This window comes from Balaenoptera borealis, assembly GCF_965194805.1.
Source record: "Balaenoptera borealis genome assembly, chromosome: 8".
Taxonomy (NCBI): Eukaryota; Metazoa; Chordata; class Mammalia; order Artiodactyla; family Balaenopteridae; genus Balaenoptera; species Balaenoptera borealis.
This window is the reverse complement of record NC_138865.1, coordinates 15500296-15527139: the sequence shown is the minus strand read 5'-3', so window position 1 is coordinate 15527139 and position 26844 is coordinate 15500296. Positions and strand designations below refer to the sequence as shown.

Here is a 26844-nt window from a genome sequence, read left to right as displayed (position 1 = left end):
TTACCTGAAGCACTACAGTATGTATGGGATAATATGATAAATTCATTTCCAATTCACTGCATTATCCCTTGAATATTTTAATGACTCATTGAATGGAGTAAAAAAAGCTATTTCAAATGAACAATTATGCTGCATTAGTCTAAGGGCTGATTATATTTAAACAGTGCTCACATGGATAACAGGACACAGCGACCTCGGCATCCGAGAGCTAATTTGGCTCTTATCTCCAAATAATTTTACACCACAAATTACCATGAAAACCTAAAGGGCTTTAAAAACATTCATCAAAAGATAATATTCCACTTTGTAGCAACATTTTATTTAAATTATTTTGAATGGGAGCGAAGGCATCTCTGTGGCGGGACAATGACAGCCAAGGTGGGATAGTGAGAGATAAGGAAATTGTGAGGGGTGCTGGGTTGGGTTAAAAATAAAAGTGGGAAGCGTTCGGGTCCTGACAGTGGGAGACACACCATAGGCCTGACTGGCACTTGCAGCCCAGCCCTGTGTGCCGGCTGTGATCTGGGGTGACTCCAGGGGACCCTGATCTGGACCAGGGGGTCACAGGGCAGTTCCCAGAGGCTGAATGATGGGGCAGACCCCCTTTCCCCCAACTACTTCCCCCACCAAAGCAAGTCTGGGTCAGGTTGTTGCCTCCAGGCTAGGCCTGGATCCATCTAGACTCCAGAGGCAAAAGGATGAGTTACTTCTGGGACTTCCCTGGTGGTCCGGTGGTTAAGAATCTGTCTTGCAATGCAGGGGACTCCAGTTCTATCCCTGGTCGGGGAGCTGAGGTCCTACATGCCACGGGGCAACTAAGCCCGCACACCGCAACTACTGAGCCCGCGCGTGTCACAATTAGGCACACCACAACTAGAGAGAAGCCTGCGGGTCGCAACGAAAGAAAGATCCTGCATGCCGCAACTGAGACCCGACGAGGCCAAAAATAAATAAATAAATAAAAATTAAAATAATAATAAAGAAAAGGGTGAGCTGGTTTTACCACATGGTTTGTGTGTTGGGGCAGTGCCTAGAGTTCTTACTTTGCAAAACGTGAGTCCAACAGCCTAAGGAAAGTTGCTAAATCATAAGTGGCTGCTGTGGTCAGATCTCAGAGTTGGGGTGGTGGGAGAGAGAGTCACATTGACCAAGGCCTACTCTTCTGTTCTGTGCTACGACCCGTAAACTCATCAAACATTGGGAAATAGATATTATTATCATGCCCATTTTAAGGATGAAGAAACTGAGGCTCAGAGATTCCCAACTGGAAGTGGCAGAGCCTGGAGCCTCCCTCAGTTCATCTGGGTGGCCACATACACGTCTGGTTTATAACCATGGCCTCTGCATTGTCCCCATCATCAAACACTCTTTAGGGCTCCTGGATCCAAACCGACATGCTCTTAGGGAGCATCTGCCATGCCTTGCAGGTGTTTATTACTTAAAATGGACCCTCACAGGGCAGGGCAAAGCGTGCACGGACATACGCACAAATAGCAGCAGCAAAACTAAAAATACAGGTCTAAAGAAAGAAATGAATTAATTAATCCTATTTCCTTGGCTTGACCTCTTCATCTGAACATGCGGTCCTGATGAAGACTGTTTATTCTTCTTCTGTTTATTTATTTATTCTTCTTCTGTTTATTCTTGCTTCAGAGCATACAGAAAATCAGATTATATAATTATATATATATGTTTAAATTTTTACTGGATCTGCTGCTTGATTGATTAGGAGCGAGGATAAATTTGCCCCTTTATATAGTGCTTTTCTCTAGGGAGGCTTCTCCTTGTTGCATATGTAATTTCCCTTTTCCCGTCTCAATCTGGAAGAGCAAGGATTTGTGTCAGTTTTACAGACAAGAAGCCACAACTTCAGAGAGGTCAAGTAACTTGCCTGAGATCTCTCAGCAGTGGGACCAATAATTCCAACACAAGAGTCCTGACACGTGCTAATCACCTAGCTGGAAAGCAAGGGGCTATGATCCCAGCTCTGTTTATTGGGTTACCCATTTATCTTATTCACCGAACATACTAAGAGGTCCTTTAAAAAAACACCTCTCATTATGGAAAAATCCAATGCTATAGAAAAGTAGACAGAATAATGAGCCCTTAAGGTCCTTTTAATTCAGCCCAGAATTGCTTGCACTTACAGCTGCCAAAGGTTGAGGGCACTGAATGAAAGGGAAACATGAACTTGCCGTTTCCTTTTCTTTCTTAAAACAAAAAAGATATTCAGGACAAATTTTAGAATCATTGACAGTTTCTATGAAGATTTTCTTTTTTGGAAGAAAAAAGGTACCCTTGTCTCCTTAATTGTTCTTGGTGTTCTTTGTCACCAATCATGATAGTCTTTGTGGAAAGTATTAATATACCATCTTCCTGTGTTCAATATTCCCATTAACAATAAAAAACGTAATGAAAATATCTGCATGAAAAGCCCTGAGCACTAATTTCAGAGACAAATAGAAGATGAACCACCAATAAGCATTTCTTCTGAAATGAATGCTGCAAATTAATTGATATCTTAATTAGGCTTTAGCACGAAGATTATTAATTAGATTGAATTAGAACTGAAAGCATCTTAAAGGAAAAGCTGGGGATGTGGCACTGGGGGGAAGAAAAGATGTTATGTGTCAATGTTCTGTTCGAAATCTTTTTCGCTCAATGAGAGATTTTCGAAGAGGGGACCCAGAAAGACAGCACGCTTTATTTATCAGTCCCTCCCTGCCCTAGTCTGGCCAGGTTTGGGGACTAAAGTCTAGTCTTCTCCGTGAGTGAATAAGAACCCACGGGTATAGGAAGTTCCAGGCCCAGCCACCTCCTGGTGCCCTCATAACCCTACCCGCACGCTGCAGCCTCCTTCCTCTGCCCTCCTAGAGTAGAAGCCACCAGGGGGCAGGGAGTCCCCCTATTTTGTTTGTGGTTGTAACCCCAGTGCTAGTGCAGTTTCTGACTTTGAGCAATCATGATAACATCACAGCAAACAGTTATATAGAACTTCCTGTGTGTTCTGGGTCCTGTTCTAAACACTTTACTTAAGAAAACTCGTTTAAGCATCAATAACAACAGCGTGAGGCAGGGACTGTTGGGATTCCCACTTTACAAGCGAGCAAACTGAGACACAGGTTGAGCAACTCCCCTCCGCCCACCCCCACCCAACCCAAATCACAAAGCTAATACTGGTAGATTCAGATTCGAACCACAAGTCTGGGTCCAGATTCCTCACCCTGAAACACTATGCCATAACAAATAATGGTCAATCCACACTTGTTGAATGACATGAACGGGGGTGCCATGAATGCCTGGTGCCTCCTGAAGGACTTCTCTCTAGTTCCTAGTTTTTATTTAAGGACTAGAGCTTTACCCTACTCTGTCCTAGACCCCTCCAGTCTCTCACTGGGGGTTGCAAATGTTTCACATATTCCTAAGACCTGGTTTATATTCTGTTTCAACCTGGACAGACAGTCCAAAAATTGTCCCTACTGAGGGGCTCCCATGGCCATGGGGCAGCCCACCACCCAATTAGGTCTGAGTCCCGAATAACACGGCCAGCCTAGGTTCCACCAAGTTTGCCTCTGTGGCCATTGTGAATCGCAGGGCCACTGTCATTCTATATCTGCAGTGACTTCATGGCATGCCTTATGGCTGAGGTCGCTTGCTGCTGAGGGTTATGATAATATGCAGGGTTTGCTTTTATGGGGTGGGGGGTCCAAGATATTTATCAAGTGTATTTTATTTACCAAGACAGCATTCCCTGGGGAGGTTCCCTGGAAGCATCAACCCGTAAAAGGTAACCAGGAACAGAGCCCTGGGGTGACGGGGGCTCTGTTTCTGATTATGCTTACCATTTTACAGAAAGGGCACCATGACATGCCCCTCGCCACAGTGGAGTTGATGAGAGAGATGTGGTGTGAAGCCTGACCACATGGGATGGTGGTTTGGAGTTTGGTCGCCTGGATTGAAGACCCACCTCTACAACCCCCTAGCTGAGAGACTGCCTCATTCGATCTCACCAGGCTTTGTTTCCCCATCTGTAAAATGGGGATAATGCCTGGTTCACACAGTGATTGCAAGGATTAAAAGGAAATTGTGCAAATTGCTTCACAGATAGGTGATATTAACAACAACCCAGGCATTCTGAATCTGCCGTCTTCCTTCCAGTTGCTAAACCCCTCCTGGATGCCTGTTGAATGCAGATGCCCTGTTCTCTCCAGACTGACCCAAGTGGTGCCCAGGAATCTGCATTTTAACAAGCTCGCCAGCAGATTCGAAAGTGCTCTAATGTTGGAGACTGACAGCTATCACCAACACACAGGAAGTGCTTCTGGGTTTGGTTAGAGCCCTCTCTTCGTTTGGCCGTGGTCCACAGCCTGAGACCTACACTGGCCTGGTTTTTCTACTGGCTGTGCAGCTGGCAGAATGCGGGGGCCGGCGGGCAGGCCGAGTGGACATAGCTGGGGAGAGCTGCTGCTTCCTGCTGGACCCTTGCATCAGGGCAAGTGGGTGAAAACGCGGCGGAAACCCAAGCTTCCTCCGGCCTGAGCGGGAAAGCTGAGGGCCGCACCCGGGCAGGTGGCCCTGGTAAGCTCTGTGGCTTAGTGGTCTCGCCGGCCAGCTGCCACCTGCCACCTGCTCTGCTTCTAAGCTGGGCTGCTGGGCCTAAACCCATGTTGGCACCACAAGGCTTGTGCGAGAGAACTGTCCTGTCCTGTATTGGGGGAGGGGAGCGGGCAGGGGAGACTTCAGGCTTGGAAGAGAGGAAGCCTCATGGGTCCAAGGCCCCTTCTACTCTGAAGTGATTCCATCCACATTCCATTTCATTCTAGCTTCTGAAATTGGGACTCAGAATTGCCCAGTAGAACCTTCTTACAGGCAGCCCTGTGCATGGGGGCAGACTGTAAATATGATGACCAGAGCAGTATTCTTTTCTTGAGAGTTTCACCCCCTTGTGGCCAACTTGTGCCTGTGCTATAATTTGGGGCAGGATCCAGTATCTTTCCCTTTTGTGCTCTCAGCTCCCCTCCCTCCACTGAAGTCAGGTCTCTCCCCCAGCTCTTCCCTTTCGCATGTTTATGGTGTTTCCAAGGCTCTCCATGAGGCCGAGAGGGGCGCTTGGCCAGGGAAGGGTGATGGAGCAATGACCCTACTTTCCCTCAACAGCCCGGCTTGGCCTCTGTCCCAGAAGCTGCTGCCACAAGTCTCCCTGGAGGGAGCCCCTTCTTAGGCCGTAGCCAGAGCTGTCCCTGAAAACGGGCTGTTCCCCTGAGCATCCTGTGAAGGGCCTGTGGTCACTGGGAGGGGGTTGGTTGCCAGGGTAACCCCCCACACACCATCACGTCCCCACTCCAGAGGTTGTGAGAGCCCAGCCTTGCCAGGAGAGTCAATAGCTAGTACAGACCGGTACCCCTTCTTCTGCCCCGTAGCTTTAGAAGGAAAAACACAAAGTCCTTATAGTGGTGGTATGTGCTGTGTTTTACAGAGTGCTCTTAGGACACTCTAATTGGATGATGACGACAACCACATAGCAGAGGTAACACGGTTCCCACCTTACAGATAAAGACGAAACGCCGAGAGGGACTCCATGACATGATGGAGATCATTGAGGTGGGAACCAGCCCAGCCTGGATCCAAACTTAGTCTTTCTAGGTCTGGGTTCCCACTGTCTTACAGGGTTGGTGCCTTTGCACATGTGATGCAAAGGCCATCGGCAGGCTTTCTAGGCACAAGATGCGTGGATGCCTGATGCTAGTGTGGGTTTTCCCAAAGTGCACTGCCACATGCTTGTGAACAAAAGATTCAACAGTCAAGTGAGATTGGAAAAGAAATGCATGTTATATAATGCATACTAACATATTAAAAGTTCTAAAGGGCCCTTCGGTGAGGAATGGGATTAATACATTTTAACCCAGAGTCTCTGAAACTTGCCTGGCAATGGAGCCTTTTTGGTTTTTGTTTTTTCACCTAATGCGCATTAACAAGCCACCAGATTTGCGTCCCTCAGACCTGCTCTGGAAAGGCTGAGCCGGGCTCCTTTGTCATTATGGTTGACGACAAAAGGACAAAAATGAGGGGAGGCCACCTTGTTTCTGTACAAAGAAAAAGAGATTGCCACGCCTCCTCCATGCCCCTCGGCCCATCAGCAGGAGATGCTGCAAGAGTCCCCTGCCACCTGGACTACGCAGAATCACCTGGTGCCCCCAAAATCCAGGCCCCTGGCAGTGGTGTGCTGGAGCCAATTGTTACATTTTCAGAAAATTTGTGATTCAGTCATTAAATCGTTAACTTGTAATTGGTCATGGTGGGAGTCTTTCTTTACACTACAGAAATCAGCAAACACTACAAATGCGGGCTTTCTCCCTGCTTATCCTGAGATAAGGATATCCTGATCCTGTGTATCACTGATCCTGGGTCATTTTCTGAAATTATTAGAAAGCATGGGCGACGCTGTGACAGCTGGGTGCTGGGGGCGACCTGACACGGAAGTCCTTGCTCATCAGAGTCCCCAACCCTCCTGAATGAGAGCTGAGAACTGCGCAGAATGATAATCCTCCAGCCCCAATCTCCAGTGAATCAGAAAGTGCCTTCTGGCCTGCTTACCTTGATATCTGTCACCAGCCAATGTCTCCAGAATCGAGCTTTGGGAGAAGACCTGCTGGGGGCATCTGGATCCACCATCACCAGGATATAGGTTGCACCCTGTAACACATTCACCAGAAAGAAGTGTAGCATCGTGACTAGAATTTGGAAAGGAAATCTACAAGGTGCAGACTCTCCTTTTACCTCAATTCCAGCCGAGAGTGGCTGACCAACACCTAAAGCTTCCTACTTGATTCATCCCTGTTCTCATGACATTCCCCCTGTGTCACATGCTTATTCTCAGAGAAATGAAGTCTATTAAGTAGGCAGCTTAATAGCTTGGCTTTCCCTTTATAAAGAAGAATAAATCAAACAAGCATATTTACTCGGCACCTAGAAGTCTGTAACATCATGCCAGGAGCTGTGGAGGAAACAAAGAAACCTAAAACAGGGCTTCTGCTCTCAGGAAGTTGAGTTGGAGCGACTTGCCCATTCACTCAGCAAATACAGGGGAGCTTACTCCGTGTCAGGAACTGTACCCATTGCAAGGAATTCTCAGATTCATTCATCTCTTCAATAAGCATTTACTGAACACCTATTATGTGCCAGAAGCTGTTCTAGGTGCTGGGAACCCAACAGAGAACAAGCGAGTGTGACCCATACTTTCAGGAAGATTTTACTCTAGGTAAGAGGCACAGATTAAAAAGAAAGAAAGAAAAAAAGAGCAGAAGCAAGAAAAACTACAATCCTGCAGCCTGTGGAACAAAACCCACATTCACAGAAAGACAGACAACATGAAAAGGCAGAGGGCTATGTACCAGATGAAGGAACAAGATAAAACCCCAGAAAAACAACTAAATGAAGTGGAGATAGGCAACCTTCTAGAAAAAGAATTCAGAATAATGATAGTGAAGATGATCCAGGACCTCGGAAAAAGAATGGAGGCAAAGATCGAGAAGATGCAAGAAATGTTTAACAAAGACTTAGAAGAATTAAAGAACAAACAGAGATGAACAATACAATAACTGAAATGAAAACTACACTAGAAGGAATCAATAGCAGAATAAGTGAGGCAGAGGAACGGATAAGTGACCTGGAAGACAGAATGGTGGAATTCACTGCTGCAGAACAGAATAAAGAAAAAAGAATGAAAAGAAATGAAGACAGCCTAAGAGACCTCTGGGACAACATTAAACACAACAACATTCACATTAAAGGGGTCCCAGAAGGAGAAGAGAGAGAGAAAGGACCCGAGAAAATATTTGAAGAGATTATAGTCAAAAACTTCCCTAACATGGGAAAGGAAATAGCCACCCAAGTCCAGGAAGTGCAGAGTGTCCCATACAGGATAAACCCAAGGAGAAACACTCTGAGACACATAGTAATCAAATTGGCAAAAATTAAAGACAAAGAAAAATTATTCAAAGCAGCAAGGGAAAAATGACAAATAACATACAAGGGAACTCCCATAAGGTTAACAGCTGATTTCTCAGCAGAAACTGTACAAGCCAGAAGGGAGTGGCATGATATACTTAAAGTGATGAAAGGGAAGAACCTACAACCAAGATTACTCCACCCAGCAAGGATCTCATTCACATTCGATGGAGAAATCAAAAGCTTTACAGACAAGCAAAAGCTAAGAGAATTCAGCACCACCAAACCAGCTCTACAACAAATGCTAAAGGAACTTCTCTAACTGGGAAACACAAGAGAAGAAAAGGACCTACAAAAACAAACCCAAAACAATTAAGAAAATGGTCAAAGGAACATACATATCGGTAATTTCCTTCAACGTGAATGGATTAAATGCTCCAACCAAAAGACACAGGTTTGCTGAATGGATACAAAAACAAAACCCATCTATATGCTCTCTACAAGAGACCCACTTCAGACCTAGGGACACATACAGACTGAAAGTGAGGGGATGGAAAAAGATATTCCATGCAAATGGAAATCAAAAGAAAGCTGGAGTAGCAATACTCATATCAGATAAAATAGACTTTAAAATAAAGAATGTTACAAGAGACAAGGAAGGACACTACATAATGATCAAGGGATCAATCCAAGAAGAAGATATAACAATTATAAAAGTTATGCACCCAACATAGGAGCACCTCAATACATAAGGCAACTGCTAACAGCTCTAAAAGAGGAAATCGACAGTAACACAATAATAGTGGGGAACTGTAACACCTCACACCAATGGACAGATCATCCAAAATGAAAATAAATAAGGAAACAGAAGCTTTAAATGACACAATAGACCAGAGAGATTTCATTGATATTTATAGGACATTCCATCCACAAACAGCAGATTACACTTTCTTCTCAAGTGTGCAACTCTAAGACACTGAAGAAAGAAATTAAATATGATACCAACAGATGGAGAGATATACCATGTTCTTGGATTGGAAGAATCAATATTGTGAAAATGACTATACTACCCAAAGCAATCTACAGATTCAATGCAATTCCTATCAAATTACCAATGGCATTTTTTACAGAACTAGAACAAAAAAAATCTTAAAATGTGTATGGAGACACAAAAGACCCCAAATAGCCAAAGCAGTCTTGAGGGAAAAAAACAGAGCTGGAGGAATCAGACTCCCTGACTTCAGACTATACTACAAAGCTACAGTAATCAAGACAATATGGTACTGGCACAAAAACAGAAACATAGATCAATGGAACAAGATAGAAAACCCAGAGATAAACCCACGCACCTATTGTCAACTAATCTATGACAAAGGAGGCAAGGATATACAATGGAGAAAAGACAGTCTCTTCAATAAGTGGTGCTGGGAAAACTGGACATCTACATGTAAAAGAATGAAATTAGAACACTCCCTAACACCATACACAAAAATAAACTCAAAATGGATTAGAGACCTAAATGTAAGGCCGGACACTATAAAACTCTTAGAGGAAAACATAGGAAGAACACTCTTTGACATAAATCACAGCAAGATCTTTTTTGAGCCACCTCCTAGAGGAATGGAAATAAAACAAAAATAAACAAATGGGACCTAATGAAACTTCAAAGCTTTTGCACAGCATAGGAAACCATAAACAAGACAAAAAGACAACCCTCAGAATGGGAGAAAATATTTGCAAATGAATCATCGGACAAAGGATTAATCTCTAAAATATATAAACAGCTCGTGCAGCTCAATATTAAAAAAAAAAACCCAATCCAAAGATGGGCAGAAGACCTAAATAGACATTTCTACAAAGAAGACATGCAGATGGCCAAGAAGCACCTGAAAAGCTGCTCAACATCACTAATTATTAGAGAAATGCAAATCAAAACTACAATGAGGGAAGAATCAACATCGTGAAAATGACTCTACTACCCAAAGCAATCTACAGATTCAATGCAATCCCTATCAAACTACCACTGGCATTTTTCACAGAACTAGAACAAAAAATTTCACAATTTGTATGGAAACACAAAAGACCCCGAATAGCCAAAGCAATCTTGAGAACGAAAAATGGAGCTGGGGGAATCAGGCTCCCTGACTTCAGACTATATTACAAAGCTACAGTAATCAAGACAGTTTGGTACTGGCACAAAAACAGAAATATAGATCAATGGAACAGGATAGAAAGCCCAGAGATAAACCCACGCACATATGGTCACCTTATCTTTGATAAAGGAGGCAAGCATATACAGTGGAGAAAAGACAGCCTCTTCAATAAGTGGTGCTGGGAAAATTGGACAGATACATGTAAAAGTATGAAATTAGAACACTCCCTGACACCATGCACAAAAATAAACTCAAAATGGATTAAAGACCTAAGTGTAAGACCAGACACTATCAAACTCTTAGAGGAAAACATAGGCAGAACACTCTATGACATACATCACAGCAAGATTCTTTTTGACCCAGCTCCCAGAGAAATGGAAATAAGAACACAAATAAACAAATGGGACCTAATGAAACTTAAAAGCTTTTGCACAGCAAAGGAAACCATAAACAAGACCAAAAGACAACCATCAGAATGGGAGAAATTATTTGCAAATGAAGCAACTGACAAAGGATTAATCTCTAAGATTTACAAGCAGCTCATGCAGCTCAATAACAAAAAAACGAACAACCCAATCCAAAAATGGGCAGAAGACCTAAATAGACATTTCTCCAAAGAAGATATACAGATGGCCTACAGACACATGAAAGAATGCTCAACATCATTAATCATTAGAGAAATGCAAATCAAAACTACAATGAGATATCATCTCACACCAGTCAGAATGGCCATCATCAAAAAATCTAGAAACAATAAATGCTGGAGAGGGTGTGGAGGAAAGGGAACTCTCTTGCACTGTTGGTGGGAATGTAAATTGATACAGCCACTATGGAGAACAGTATGGAGGTTCCTTAAAAAACTACAAATAGAACTACCATACGATCCAGCAATCCCACTACTGGGCATATACCCTGAGAAAACCATAGTTCAAAAAGAGTCATGTACCAAAATGTTCATTGCAGCTCTATTTACAATAGCCAGGACATGGAAGCAACCTAAATGTCCATCGACAGATGAATGGATAAAGAAGATGTGGCACATATATACAATGGAATATTACTCAGCCATAAAAAGAAATGAAATGGAGGTATTTGTAATGAGGTGGATGGAGTTAGAGTCTGTCATACAGAGTGAAGTAAGTCAGAAAGAGAAAAACAAATACAGTATGCTAACACATATATACGGAATATAAGGAAAAAAAAAAAAAAAAAAAAAAAGGCCGTGAAGAACCTAGTGGCAAGACGGGAATAAAGACACAGACCTACTAGAGAATGGACTTGAGGATATGGGGAGGGGGTGGGGTGAGATGTGACAGGGTGAGAGAGTGTCATGGACATATATACACTACCAAATATAAAATAGATAGCTAGTGGGAAGCAGCCGCATAGCACAGGGAGATCAGCTCGGTGCTTTGTGACCACCTAGAGGGGTGGGATAGGGAGGGTGGAAGGGAGACGCAAGAGGGAGGAGATATGGGAACATATTGTATATGTATAACTGATTAACTTTGTTATAAAGGAGAAGCTAACACACCATTGTAAGGCAATTATACTTCAATAAAGATGTTTAAAAAAAAAAAAAAAAAAAAGCTTATGGATAAAGAGAAAAGATTGGTTGTTGCCAGAGGTGTGTGCTGGCTGAAATCGGTGGATGAAAGGGGTCTAGAGGTACAAACTTCCAGTTATAATGTAAGTAAATCATGAGATGTAATGTGCAGCATGGTAACTATAATTAATAACACTGTTTTGCTGTTCGAAAGTTGCTAAGAGAGTAAATATTAAAAGTTCTAAACACAGTAAAAAATCTGTAACTGTATGGTGATGGATATTATCAAGACACATTGTGATCATTTTGCAACATATACAGATATGAAATCATTATGTTGTATACCTGAAACTAATATACTATTGTTTGTCAATTATACCTCAAATTAAAAAAATACTATTGCTGAAACATAAAAAAAAAAAAAAAAAAACAACAACTACAATGAGGTATCACCTCACACCAGTTAGAAAGGGCATCATCAGCAAATCTACAAACAACAAATGCTGGAGAGGGTGTGGAGAAAAGGGAACCCTCTTGCACTGTTGGTGGGAATGTAAATTGATACAGCCACTATGGAGAGCAGTATGGAGGTTCCTTAAAAAACTAAAAATAGAACTGCCATATGACCCAGCAATCCCACTCCTGGACATATACCCAGAGAAAACCATAATTCAAAAAGACACATGCACCCCAATGTTCATTGCAGCACTATTTACAATAACCAGGTCATGGAAGCAACCTAAATGCCCATCAACAGCTGAATGGATAAAGAAGATGTGGCACACATATACAATGGAATATTACTCAGCCATAAAAAGGAACGAAATTGGGTCATTTCTAGAGACGTGGATGCATCTAGAGACTGTCATACAGAGTGAAGTAAGTCAGAAAGAGAAAAACAATAATCGTATATAAACGCATATATGTGGAACCTAGAAAAATGGTACAGATGAATTGGTTTGCAGGGCAGAAATTGAGACACAGATGTAGAGAACAAACGTATGGACACCACTGGGGGAAAGCAGTTGGGGGGTGGGTATGGTGGTGTGATGAATTGGGAGATTGGGATTGACATGTATACACTGATGTGTAGAAAATGGATGACTAATGAGAACCTGCTGTATAAAAAAATAAATAAAATAAAATTCAAAAAAATCCAAACAACAACAAAACCCAAGGCAGTGCCAACTTGGGATTAGTCCTATGATTAAAATAAAATAGGATGGGGTTGGAGGAAATAAGTGTCCCAAGAAGGGGAAACAACTGCTACAAAGGCCTTCAGGTGGGAACGAGTGAGGGTTTGAGGAGCAGAAAGAATGCCATGTGGTTAGAGGCAAGCAAGGGGAGGGGACAGGGCAGGGTTGGAGAGGTGGGCGGGGACCCGGCCACAGAAGGCTTTGCAGACCTGGGTGAGGAGGGTTTTTTTTTTCTAAGTGCAATGCAGAACTACTGGAGGGTTTTTTTTGTTTGTTTGTTTTTCTTTTTAAGCCAGGAGAGTGATATGCTCTGATTTACATTGTTAAAAAGTTGTCATGGTGGCTGGGTGGAGAGTGAATGGTCGGCAGGAAGCAAGAGAAGAGGCTATTGCAGTGATGAAAGGCAGGATGATGGCATTTTGGACTAGAATGGTAGCAATGGAGATAGAAGCCAGTAGAGGGATCGGGGAAGTATTTTTAGAGAGCATCAGTGGGATTTGCTGATGGACTGGACTGTAGGGCAGGGAGGAGGGGGTAGGGAAAGAGAAATTGAGGATGACTCTTGGGGTTTTGGCTAGAACAACTAGGCGAATGGTGCCACTTAATGTCATGCAGAAGACTTGGAAAGGAGAATGTTTGAAGGGGGATATTGAGAGTCCTGTTTTGGACATGTTACATTTGAAACGCCTCTTAAAGACAAGCAAGTATCAGAGTCAAGAGTTTGGAGGAGAGATCAGGACTGGATATATAATATTTGGAGTCATTGACTCCCAAGGACCAAAGATGGCCCCTAAATCCATAGAATAATGAGATGATTCATGGAGAGATTAGACATGGGGAAGAAAAGAGGTCTCATGAGTGAACTCTAGAACATGCTAAGGAGGAGAGGAGGAGGGGAGAGGTGTATCTAGCAAAGGAGACTGTAGCCAGGGAGGTAGGGGAGCCACCTGAAGCGTAGGTATCATGAAAGCTGAGACAGAAAGTGTGTCCAGGAGGAGGAAGTGGTCAGCTGTGTCGAATGCTGCTGAAAGGTAGAGCAAGATGAGGACACAGATATGACAATGTGATCTGACAACATGGAGATCCCTTGTTTTCTTGGCAAGACTAGTGTCAGTGGAGTAGTAAGGACTGATGTTTGATTGGAATAGGTGGCGAGGAGATGAGATGCGAGGAACTGAAAATAGTTATTAAAGATGATAAAAGAGGAATTATAGTGTGAAGGACAGCTGAGACGCAGAATGGCTGTTACTAGATGGGAAGAGTGAAGAGATTTATTTCTTTTTAAATTTTTAAAGAGATGGATGGCAGTCAAGAATGTTTGCAAGCCGATGGGAGTGATCCAGTATGGAGGGAGGTATAGATGTCAGAGAGAAGAAAGGGGTTTGTTGTAAGAGCCAAGACTCTGGGAAGGTGGGAGGCGACAGGATCCACAGCAAAAGTGGAGGGCCTGGCCTTTGGCAGAGGCAGAGATACAGGTTCAGATGCAAGGGCGCTGGAAGATGTGGTGGTGAGGAATGAGGAAATTGGATTCTGATTACTTCTATTTTCTCAATGAGTTAGAGGCAAGGTCATCAGGGGAAGAGGGATTATAGGAAGTTTGGGGACAGACAAGGTGTGGAATAGTCATTTGGGGAGGTGAGAAATTGAGTATACCAGAGGTATGTAGTAAGGTTACTGGGTAATATTACATTCCACAGTTATGTGCTTTTTGACGGTTCAAGTGCAGACGGGGAATAAGTCGTCGTTGGGTTTAGCTTGAATATGGACAGACTGGCGAGTATGATGGAAGAGAAGGGAGTGAGAGTGTAAAAAGTGAGTAGATAAATAAGGAGGGTCCTGGGATTCCTCTTGCTCTGGAGGGAGAGACAGACATAGACCTAACTGGAGTACAGTATGTGTAGGGCATGAGTAGAGGAGCATTTATCAGGCACTAAGGGAGCATGGAGGAGGGAGCCTAAATCTCTCCACCTCAGGAGTCCAGGAAGGCTTCACTGAGTTGTCTTCTGAGATTGATCTCGAAGGATGAGCAGGTAAGGGGTCAGGAAAAGGACTCTCTAGGCAAAGGGAAGGGTCTGGGCAAAGGCATGAGGGGTTGGGGAAGGGCAAGAAACTTGGTGTGCTGGGACAGAGGGCGTCTAGAAAGGAATGGTGGGTGACGGAGCTGAAAGGTTACTGGGACCAGATAATAGAAAACCTCACATGTCCTAAGTTGTTGAGAATTTGCTTTGCAAAAGGACCCACTGAAATTGTTTGAACAGACAACTGACATGATGAAATGCATGCTTTGGGAAGGCACATGGTGAGGATGAGTAAAAGACTAAAAGCAGAGTAAAAAGAAAAAAAGAAGAAAATTGGGATACCCTGAAGAGAGATCATGAGGGCTTGAAAATTCAAGTAATAATAAAGATAGAGAGATTTGTACCACAGAATCAACAGCATGAGGTGACTGGATAGGGCAGGTGAGAGAGGGAGAGGCGTCCAGGAGGACTATGAGATTCTATCTTGGGCAACTAGGTGGATGATGGTACCATGACTATTATGAGTAGAAAGTCTGGGAGACAGTGAGTTTGGTGTTGAAACATGTAGGCAGAGATGTACCCTAAATGGAGCTATGAAGCCTGGAGCTCTCTCAAGACTTGGCATGTGGGTAGCGGGCAGGGGGATGGATAAGATTGTTGGGGAGAACTTATGGAGTGAGAACAGAACAGCTAGGGTGGAACTCAGGAACTAAGAGGGGTGGGGAGAGGAGAGACTGAGGGGAAGAGAGTTAGGAGGAGAACCAGGGAGCAGAGTGTCACAGACACCAAGACAAAAAAGGGTTCAAGGAAGGAGTGGGGATGGGCTCAGTATAACAGAGCCATCAAGGAAGAGGACCCCAAAGCCATACTGGCTGTGACAATTGGGGGAGAACTGGCAACTTTCCAGAGATGAGTAGTTCAGGGATAAAACTACTGTTTGTTGAATGTTAAAATCCAAAACCACATATTAAACGCTATAGGAAATTAACTTAGAGAATTTGAAGATAAAGCCCAAGGAAATCTCCAAGAACTCAGAAGAGAAGGATAAAGAGATGAAAATATTAGAGGGAAAGTAGGATCATATCCTAAGGAGCCCGTGTGTGTGTGTGTGTGTGTGTGTGTGTGTGTTTGTGCATGCGCACACACGTGTGTGTGATCCCAATAGACTCCCAGAGAGAAAAACCATCTGATACAACCAAGAACTGGTTTTAGCCAAAGCAGCAAGAAAATAAAAACAAAGTGTAAATACTGTAAAAGAAGAAAAAAACCATCTATGCTCTTTCTGTTTTTTAATTAATTGTTTTCCAAATGACATGATTGCCTACATGAGAAACCAAAAGAATCAGCTGGAAACAACTAGACTAATATTCAATAAAGTGAGTTGTTATGAAATGCACACAAAATCAGTACTTTCCTATGGACAAATAGTAGTCAGAAAATATACTTTTAAAATCCCATTTACCATTGTAATAAAAATATAAAATATCTAGGAATAAACTTGATGAAAAATCCAAGACTTACACCAAGAAACCAAAGCATTACTGATGTACATAAAAAGAAAGCTTGAAGAGATGGAGAAAGACATATTATGCTTTTAAACAACAAAGCAACCATTTGCAAATATGTCAGTAATCCTTTAATTAATTAGTTGATTTAACACAATTCCAATCAAAATCCTTAATAGATATTTTGGGAACTTCATGGAAGTTCTCCAAGAGATATCCACACTCCCATGTTCAGTGCAGCATTATTCACAATAGCCAGGATGTGGAAACAAACCTAAATGTCCATCAAGGTATGAAGGGATAAAGACCGTGTAGTTTATATACACAATGGAATATTATTCAGCCATGAAAAAGAGGGAAATCCTGTCGTTTGTAACAACATGAATGAACCATGAGGACATTATGCTAAGTGAAATAAGCCAGTCACAGAAGGACAAATACTGTCTGATTCAATTTATATAAGGCATCTAAAATAGTCAAACTCATAGAAGCAGAGAGCAGAACGGTGGTTGCCAGGGGCAGAGGGAAGGGGGAAATGGGGAGTTTCTGTTCAATAGGGACAAAGCATGAATCACACAAGATGAATAAGTCCTAGAGATCTGCTGTACAACCGTGTGCCTGTAGTTAATGATATTGTATTGTACACTTTAAAATCCGTTCAGAGGGTAGATCTCATGTTCCTACCGCAAAAAAATAAAATTTTAAATTAAAAAGAAGAAAGTAATCCTGCTTGAAGAAAGCAGGATGGAATCAATGCCCTCGTCAAGCATTCTGCAAATCCCAGACCTTGACAGTACACTCTGCTGGCGAGGCGGTGGGGAAGCTTCATACATTGCTGTGGGAATGCAAAAATGGGGCCGATTTATCCTTTGACTCAGCAATCTCATTTCTGTAATTTCTTCCCCTAAAGATACCTGTATATTTATGAAATGACTCGTGTATAAGGTATTCATTTCAGCCATGTTTATGATAGCAAAAGTTGGAAATAACTCAAGTGTCCATCAGTTGGAGATTGGTTAATAAACATTGATACGTACTCACAATGGAATACTTTACAGCTGTGAAAAAAAATGAAGATCTCTCATCTTCCCCAAGGTAAATGAGTGAAAAATGCAAGGTGCAGAACAGTATATCTAGCACCTTACTTTTACATATGAAAGAAAAAATAAGCTATGTCTTCACATTGATTTGTATTTGCATAAACAAACTCTGGAGAGATACTTTAAAAAAAAAAGATGTGGGTGGTGGTGGTGCTATGGGTGGATGGGACAGAGGTGGGATGGAAATCTCTCCTACGTGCCTGTTCTTTCATTTCGATTTTTGAGCCATGTGAATACATTACCTGCTAAAAATAAACTGAAATTATAAAATCAAGTGAAATGTGTAGTAATCACATAGTATTATCTTAGTTAGTCTCTAGTCTCTCTCTAGCTGGCTGAGAGGTAAAGAAGGATGGTTTTGCCCTTTTTGGTAGGGAGAGCTCATGGAATCCTCACTGCATTTTTGGGGGTCAGTTAGGTGCAGGGCAAATGCTGGACCAGGGCCCTGGGCTCTGCAGCGCAGGGCGTGAGCGAGGTATGGGAAGCCACGTCAACAGATCACAGTACCTTGACATGTTGATGGCAACATAGAAGGAGAATTAGATCTGGGTTTGTCCATGTGAAGTTTTTTAAACAGCCATATTGAAGTATAATTTCCATACCACAAACTTCACCCCTTTAAAGCATACATTTCAACAATTTTTAGTAAATTAACAGAGTTGTGCAGCCATCACCATAATCTAAATTTAGAACATTTTTTTATAAATTTATTTATTTATTTATTTATTTGTTTTTGGCTGTATTGGGTCTTCGTTTCTGTGCGAGGGCTTTCTCTAGTTGTGGCAAGCGGGGGCCACTCTTCATCGCGGTGCGCGGGCCTCTCACTGTCACGGCCTCTCTTGTTGCGGAGCACAGGCTTCAGACGCGCAGGCTCAGCAGTTGTGGCTCACGGGCTTAGTTGCTCCGTGGCATGTGGGATCTTCCCAGACCAGGGCTCGAACCCGTGTCCCCTGCATTGGCAGGCAGATTCTCAACCACTGCGCCACCAGGGAAGCCCTAAATTTAGAACATTTTAATCACCCCCAAAACAATCCTTGTGCCATTTGAAATCACTTCCTGTTCCCTCTCCCAGCTTCGGCCAACAATTAATCTACTTCCTGTCTCTATAATCTCCTTTTTGCCTTACCTGAACATTTCACATAAGTGGAATCATAGAATATGAGGTCTTTTATGCCTGGCTTCTTTCACTCAGCGTAACGTTTTTGAGGTTCAACCATGTAGCATACATCAGCACTTCATCCCTTTTAATTGCCAAATAGTATGCCATTGAATGGATATTGGTATGGCTTTTGTTTATCCGTCTGATGGACATTTGGGTTGTTTCTACTTTTTGGCTACTATGAATCATGCTGATATGAACACTTGCTACAGGTCTTTGTGTGGATATTCAATTCTCCTGGGAAAATACCTAGAGTGGAATCGTTAGGACATATGGTAAATTTATGTTTAATATTTTTAAAAACTGCCAAACTGTTTTCCAAAATGGTTGCGCCATTTTGCAATCCCACCAGCAGTGTATGAAGGTCCCAATTTCTCCACCTCCTCACCAACACTTGTTATCATCTGTCTGTCTGATTGTAGCCATTCTAGCAGGTGCAAAGCGTGAAATGTAAATTAAAAATTCATTGAGTTTTTAATTTACATTTCCCTAATGACTAGTGATGTTGAGCATCTTTTCATGTCTTTATTGACTATTTGCCTATCTTCTTTGGTGAAATGTCTGTATAAATCTTTTGCCCCTTTAAAATTTATCTTCTTATTATTCTAGAAGGAATTTTAATAGTTGTATCCCAACTGGGAGTTAGGGAAAATGTGAGCAGTGGGGAGAGTGGAAAGGAAGGAGAGAAGGTGGTCAGAGCTGGAGTTGCCTCATCGTTGAACCGCTGGCTTCTGCCCTCATCCATCATCTGTACATGGGGCTGTCTTCTTACTGTATCTCACCATGACACTGATTATTCCAGTAGGGAAATGTCAACCTCAGGAACAGCCACCAACCCGGGTGAGCAGAGAGCACCACTGACACTAATTCCCCCAGACCCTTGGTTCACTGATCCACTGGCCTCGTTCAGAGAAATCGTTGAGCCCCAATCTTCATGCCTCCCATCCAGATCTTCTCAGTCAAAGACCACCACCCCGCCATCTCCTCCACCACACCATCATGCCAAAATGCTCTTTTCTCTTTTCCTCTGAGCCAGTTCTCTATTCCTCCTCCACCTCCAAACTCTTCTACTCTGCCCTCTGGAAAAGCCACTAAATAACAAGCCACATCCCTTCCATCCTGTGTCTCTCCATAAATTCCTCTGTCTACTCCCTTGTCTTTGCCTGGTTCTCCCCTGAAGAGCCCCTTCCCCTTAGCTCTCTCGAGTGCTGATGTGTGTTCTCTCATGGCCCTTAAACCCCAAGAGGTGTCCTAGCTCCCTGTTGCCACATCCTCTTTGTGGCTCAAGCCATTCAACCATACACCCTCCTTCTGTCCTGGTTGCTGTCACCTATGACCTCATGATTGCTCCTGCTTATTCATCGAAGACACTGGCACCTGCTCACAGTCATCTTTTCTTCCCTAGGTCCTGCTGTCACCCTGGTGACTCCGGCAAACACGTGGATCACCCATCCAGCACTGTGGCCTCCCGCGTACCTGCACCTTTGCATCTCAGGCAAGCTTCTCTTTCTTTATCTCAGCTATCGAATCCCACAGTCACACCTTGAAACTTGTCATCCCCCCAAACTGCTCCACCTCCCCATGTCACTATTTCTGGCCACAACCTCCTTTCTGTTCAGCTTGCTTCTTCAACTCTGTCTACTACGACTAATCTTGGACCACAAGGGGACCTCCAGACCATTGGTAAATGTCCCTTCTCCCAGCCCATCAGCTCTCTCCTGTCTTTGCTTGTGTCCCAAATCGTCAAAATGTAAACTCCCTTGTCCCTCTATCATTTAAACATATTTCCTTCAAAAGACCCCAAAGCTGAGTAAACCCAACTTTCCTCTACTTCTGTGTATGACGTGAGCAGTGAGCCCACCAGGAGAAAGTCATATCCCAGGGAAGATTTGCTCCATACATCTTTGGCCGCCAGCTTCATTATGGGCCCTCAATACTGCTCTGCATTTCTGGCATCAACCTGATCTTCCACCCTTGGTAATGGCTTTCCAAGATTTCAAACCTTTTCCAGTATCCTTAAACCTCCAACCTCCCTCCACTCCCCCTAACCCTCTCTTTTGGCAGGTAAATTTTTCAGCCATAACTTTGCAGAGGAAACTGAAGCCATCGTGTGACAAGTTCTTCAAGGTCTGCCTCAAAGCCTGCAAACCCTAACTGCATCCACACCTAACCTCTCCTTCTCCCCACTGTTTGTCTTGTCTCCTGTAACAGCCTTCTAATGAGCTTCTTCGTATCTGTTTTTATGCCCTGATCAATTTTCCACCCTGATCCAGAACACTTTTTCAAAACACAAGTGAGATTGTGTTATCCTGCTGCTTAAAATCCTTCCCTGGCTTTCCATGGGTCCTTAATGTGTCTTACAAGGCCTTGAATAATCTGGCCCCTTCCCACCTCACCTTGTCATCTTGTACACATGGCCCTTGCCCTCTACTCCACTCTCAGGGGCCTTTCTGTTTCTAAGGTTTGCCCTGCTCCCTCCTACCCCACGGCCTTTGCATACGTTTCCCCACTCCCACCCAACCCCCTTGAATCTGGTGAACTCTTATCCATACTTCAGAACTCAGTTCAGGGTGACTTCTCCAAAGAAGGGTTCCCTCACCCCTGTTCTGGGTTAACATCCTTTCTTAAACATGCTCACATTTCCTTCCCTCAGATATGCATCTCAGTTTAGAGTCAATTATACTTGTGTTGGCATAAGTTTTGATTAACGTCTGTGTCCTCCACAAGACTAAGACCCCCTTGAAAGCGGGGATTGTGTCTGTTTTGGCTCACCACTATACGCCCATAGATTACAGTGTCTGGCACAGAGAACACACTCGATAAATACTTTTGAATGAGTAAATAAAACAATTATTGCAACTGGCCCAGGTGGTTCAATTGTTCACGTGTTCATTCATTCATTCATTCCACAAGCATTGACTGAGCCCTTATCATGTATGCAAAGAATCCAAGCACCTTTTGGGCTCTAACCAGGAGCACTGCTGGCGCTGCAGAAGCAAACCTGAGGAGGTGATTACCTCTGCCGGGGGTGACTGGATAAAGCCTCACAGAGGATGCTGCCTCTGAGCTGGACCCTGATGAATGGACGTTTGCCCAGGAGGGAAGGCCATGCCAGGCAAAGGAAACAGTGTGTACAAAGCCATGGAGACACAAAAGGGAGCAGCAAGTTGTTCTGTGTCTGGACCTCAGAGTTCCCAAGGCCAAGGGACAGAGAACCGGAGGGGCAGCGGAGGAGGCCAGCGAGGTTGATGGCGAAGATGGGCAATGTTGTATATGTCAGGGAGGATCATGAATGGGGGTGTAGGGATGACATGATTAGAGACGGGTTATAGAGAGAGAATTCCTCAGGTGGTGGGGGTGAGGGGTGGATCTGCGTGGGCACAGTGATGTCCAGTGAGGGCTGTTAGGCTGATTCATGTGCGGATTGGGTCAGCATGGCAGAAGAGTGGTCATGCTCAGAGGGAGGCCAGCATGCCACACCCTCTGTAATGCAGAGATGCCTGGGCAGAGGGGCCTTCCTGACGTGCAGGGTTGCTCTGGGGTCTCCGAGGCCCCCTCCCTCCACCTTGCTATTTGAGCAGTCTGTGTGTGCCTGCCTTTCCCAGAGAGGAGGAGTGAAAAGTATTCTTTGGACAGAATATGATGGGACTTCAGTAGACAGTTGTGAGTCCTAGAAGTGCTGAGGAGATGTGGTCTACATTAATCACACCTTTTGTTTTCTGATGCTTTGACATCTGGGGTCTTGCTGTCCCTGGAGAGGCTACCAGTTCCCAGAGGTAGCAAACACGTACCTGAGAGCATGCTCTTCAAGTGCAAACCTACCAATCCAGAGCCTACGCCATCTCCTTTATTGGGCTGAGCCACTATCCTCCTGGCCTACTCACCCAGGGGTCAGGTTCCAGACAACCAGGGGCAGCTCCTGTGCTCCAGAGACCACCAGAACTATTCAAACTAGCCAACCCCAAGCCTGTCTACCCTGCTTATACTCCTTTGCCAATGTTTTATTTTTTCCCACAAAACTCACAGTAAGGATTCTCGCCCATGCTTTCTCCTCACTCCTTCTGCCTTCTGACAGACCCTGGTGCTTCCCCGTGTGGCCCTGTGTAGTGTGCTGCGATTCCGGTCTTTAGGGATCTGTGAGTATAAATGTCTTCCTTCATGATCATCATTTCCATCTGCGTGTCTTATCACATCCAATTAAAACAAATCCCAGGTATGTTTTAGAACAGGGCCCTTGACTCCTTCTGACTTAGATATCCATCAAGACCATTTGAAGACTACAGGAACCTGGGGAGTATCTAGCATTGCATTTCTCTCATGTTCTGATATGATTATGTCTGTCGCTTGTTGCCTACAGCACTCACTTGTCCCAGAATGAAGGACTGGGCTGACCCGATATGGTTAAGCTTCACGGTCAAGTTGAGTGGAGAGCCATCCTCTCCAAAGCAGTAGTTCTCACCCCTGCCTGAATACTAGAATCACCAAGGGAGATTTTCAAAGCTACCAAGGCTGGACTTTTGACCTAAGGGGTCTGGAGAGGGGCTCCAGCTTTAGTGTCGACATGGAAGTTTCCCAGGTGACACAAATGTAGAGTTAGGGGTGAGAACTACAATCCTGAAATCTGGTTCCCCCGAGTCCTTGACTGAATCTGCCACTGACTAAAACCCAGGTTTCTTTCCTCCTGTTTAATGTACTCTCAGGGAAGATCACGTGCCCTCCACATAAAGAGGACAGGCTTCCCCCAATCTTGGCTGGGGTCCCTTGTGCCTGGGACCCTGAAGATTAAGGGGCTTGAGCACTGAATCGAGAAACTGAAGTCACAAATATAAGTCACCATCCTCTCCCACTATTCATTATGAGGTTGGTTGGAATACAAATTTAGCCTATAGTGGGTTGGTTGTGTTTGAACCTCCCCCACAAAGTTCTGTATGGGAAATCTAGTTAAGAGCCTTCTTCCTGGGGGAGGTTGAGTGTAACAGCTGTTCCTCACCAGGACTGATAGTCTCACCAGGATGCAGTCCGGGTGTTGCCCCTTGAGCCTAAAGCCTTTCATCCCTGAGGACTGACTCACATTTCAGGTTGGCATCCAGAGGAACAGCCTTTCTCTCCATAGCTGTTGACAAAGACAGTTCCTGGGCTGTGTGGACAGAGGCATGTCAACCTGGGAGTTGGGGCTCATGCCTTGCTTTCACACATTTGGGAAGAGGTGTTGTGTAGTCACTGTGGATCAGCTCTCCTTCTTCCTTGCTCTCCTCTACTTTAGAGGCTGGAGAGCTACAACACTGGATTTCCCAGCCTCTCGTGCACTAAGGGGAGGCTATGTTCTGGCCAAGAAGAGACAGGATAAAGTCCCTGGGAAGGGATCTCTTCCTGAAAAAAAGGCAAAGGCTCACTAAGAGAAAACCCTTGTTGCCTTTTCTCCCTTTCCCTGTTCCCCTTCATTCTGCCTGGAATGTAGATGTGATGTTGGATGTGTAGCAGCCATTCTGTGACCAAGAGGGGACAAGCATGAGGTTGAAGGCCTCTGTGCTCAAGATGGTGAAGCAGAGAGATGGAAAGAACTTGGGTTCTTGAGCTGCTGAATCTGCCCGTGATTGCCAGCCCCTAGACTTCTTGTTGCCTGAAACAAATAATCCCTTTATGTTCCTAGGTTAGAGATTTTTCTTCCTTGCACCCAAACACATTCCTACCTGACACACACATCAGTTGTCTGTGCTGGTTTTGGCAAGTGAGTGTCAAGGCTGGTCTTCAGAAAGGCATCCTGATGTTGTGAAAAGATTACTCAAGTAAATGATAGAGAACTAGGATTTGAGCCCCTGCTGTTGCTTGTATAGGCTGTGTGTTTGGAGGTAAGTCATTTACTCTCACCAAGGTGCAGTTTACGGATCTGCAAAATGGCAGTAATATGTGTCTCACACAACAACAGGGTTACTCTAAAAAAATGAGTTAAAAGTGCAAAAGTATTTTTAAGACTGTGAAGCTATGTCCATGGGTCAAGTTTTGTTATGTGAACAAATGCCCTCAGTGTTTGTTCCCAATGGTCCCTGGAGTAACAGCTACCTTGATGGCCAGAAGACATCCTCCAAATGGCCTGTCACCAGCTGTCTGGAGGCAGAGAGGCTGGGCTCTCCGCATCTCTAAGTCTGGCCAGGGACACTAGTGCATGCGGAGACAGCACATTGCTTCCCTCTAACGCTTGCTCTTTTTGTGTTCCCAGGGGGACTAAGTTCATCTGGGAGTGGGACAGATTACAGAACCCTTGAACGCTGGAGGAAGCAGGGGCCGAGTTTCCCTAAGCATACCTAGCCAGCAACCATCCAGTGTCTCCATGGCGCTCCCAGCGATGGGTGTCCCTCACTCCCTGGGGAGGCGACTCATTCAAATATTGGAAAGGGCTACGTCTCATGGAGCCCAAAACTACCCTTAAAACTCACAGCTGTTCCTCTTCTTTCTTGCATAGAACAAGTCCTGTCCTTCTTGTACATGGCCCCCCTTCAGACGTTTGAAGGCAATCACAGCCTCACAATGACCTTTTGTTCAGGCTAAAGAGCCCTGTCTCTTCAACTGGTTCAGCTACCTGGAGCTGCATCCCACACTCTGTCTATACAAAGATGCCCTTGTATGGTTCACAAAATAACAAGGGAGACAGACATGTAAACAACTACAGCACACTGTGACATGCTGGGATAAAGACCTACACAAAGGGCTATGGGAACATAGGACAGGGACCAAACACTTCTGTGCAGAATGGGGCTGAGGAGGTCAGTCTTTACAGAGAAGGCGGTAGTCGATGAGAAGGAGAAAGGATGATTTACAATGGCCAAATGTGGAGGGTGCAGGTTGGAGGTTGCGGGTGATATGGGTCCAAGTCTGTTAAGGCCATAATTTGCTGTGGCCAGAGTCACATTACTGGGAACAAGGGGCCACTGCAGGGAACATCTGCTAAATAGAGATTATTATTCTGAGTCTGCAGATGGAAAAATTGAAGCTCAGAAGGATTAAGTGCATCTGTCTGAGGCAAAATGCTTTAGTGATGTGAACTCCACTCAGTTGCTGTGTGGCCTTGGGCAAGTTGCCTAAACTCTCTGGGCTTCAGGTTTATCATCTCTAAAAGAGAGATGGTAATAATCAGAGTTCTTTTCTTTTAGATTATTACTCACATTAAGTGAGTGAAATGGCTCACAGTAGTGCCTGGCACGCGTTAAGCGATCAATAAATGCCAGTCATTGTAAGCAACTGAGTGGCTTCTCTGGGACTTAAAACCACGTCCCTTGTCTCCCAATTCCACCCTCTTCTCCCTGCACAGAGGGCAGGCATAGGTCTGGAGGAAGAGGGACAGACTTGACGTTGACTCTTACTCTCAAGAATATGGTATTTGTTTGCGTGTTGCAGATTCCTCCACACCTAAGTCTCTGGACGCTTGTGTAATTTAAAACATACATACTACAAAGATGTACTTGTTGGCAACGTGTTCCGGCGTCTCTGAATCAAGTACCTTCTGCCACTGCGCTGCCCAGTCCTCTGGGGACGGCAGTCCCTCCACAGCATCTGCCCGCTCAAGATGGCTGGGGGAAGGGAGGCCCTTGGGATTCGGGCTGCGTGCCGGGGGGACACGGGTGAGCCGAGTGGTGAGTTCAAATCCTGGCGAGTTCACTGTACTCTACCCACTCCCCAAAGCCCCCACTCTGGTCCACTGCCACTTTTCTGTCTTCATAAAACTAAGGGACTTATTTAAATTTCAAAGCCTCACACGCAGCTAAGCAGGCAGCAGAGATCACTGCCTGTTGAGTGATGAATTGAGATATTATCTGTACCGCATGGGAGGGAGGGTGGGAGGGAGAGGAGGGAACTGAAGGAAGGGAAAGGAAAAGGAGGGCTCGTAAGCAACATAGTGTGTGCAGCTCGTTTCTTTAATCGAATTAGTTATCGGACCACTATCCCCACCTCCAAAGCTGCATTCAAGTCCACCCTGCTCACCAGTTCCTCCTCTGACTTGCCTGTTTCAGTGAATGGCTCTGCCATTTTGTTAGCCATCAAATGAAACATATGAATCATCTTTTGACTCTTCCCTCTCCGACCGTGCCCCATTCCTTTTGATTTCCAAGCTTAGGGTCTCGCTAGAACCCATGCTCACTTTTCCTCCTACTCTCTGACACCCTGGGGTGAGGTCTGAACTAGCTCTTGCCTCAACTATTTCAACAGTTTCTTAACTGGCCTTCT

At 44.4% G+C, this 26844-nt stretch overlaps 1 protein-coding gene across 13 annotated transcripts in view; it reads right to left on the bottom strand.

Moving 5' to 3' along the window:
* The window catches only part of PEBP4 (phosphatidylethanolamine binding protein 4), a 269036-nt gene that overhangs the window by 92257 nt on the left and 149935 nt on the right, over window positions 1-26844 (bottom strand). For all 13 annotated transcript variants that reach the window (XM_082401982.1, XM_082401983.1, XM_082401989.1 and 10 more), the window contains one exon: window positions 6595-6693. In XM_082401982.1, coding sequence (XP_082258108.1) covers window positions 6595-6693 — 99 coding nt within the window. The remainder of the gene's footprint in view (window positions 1-6594; window positions 6694-26844) is intronic.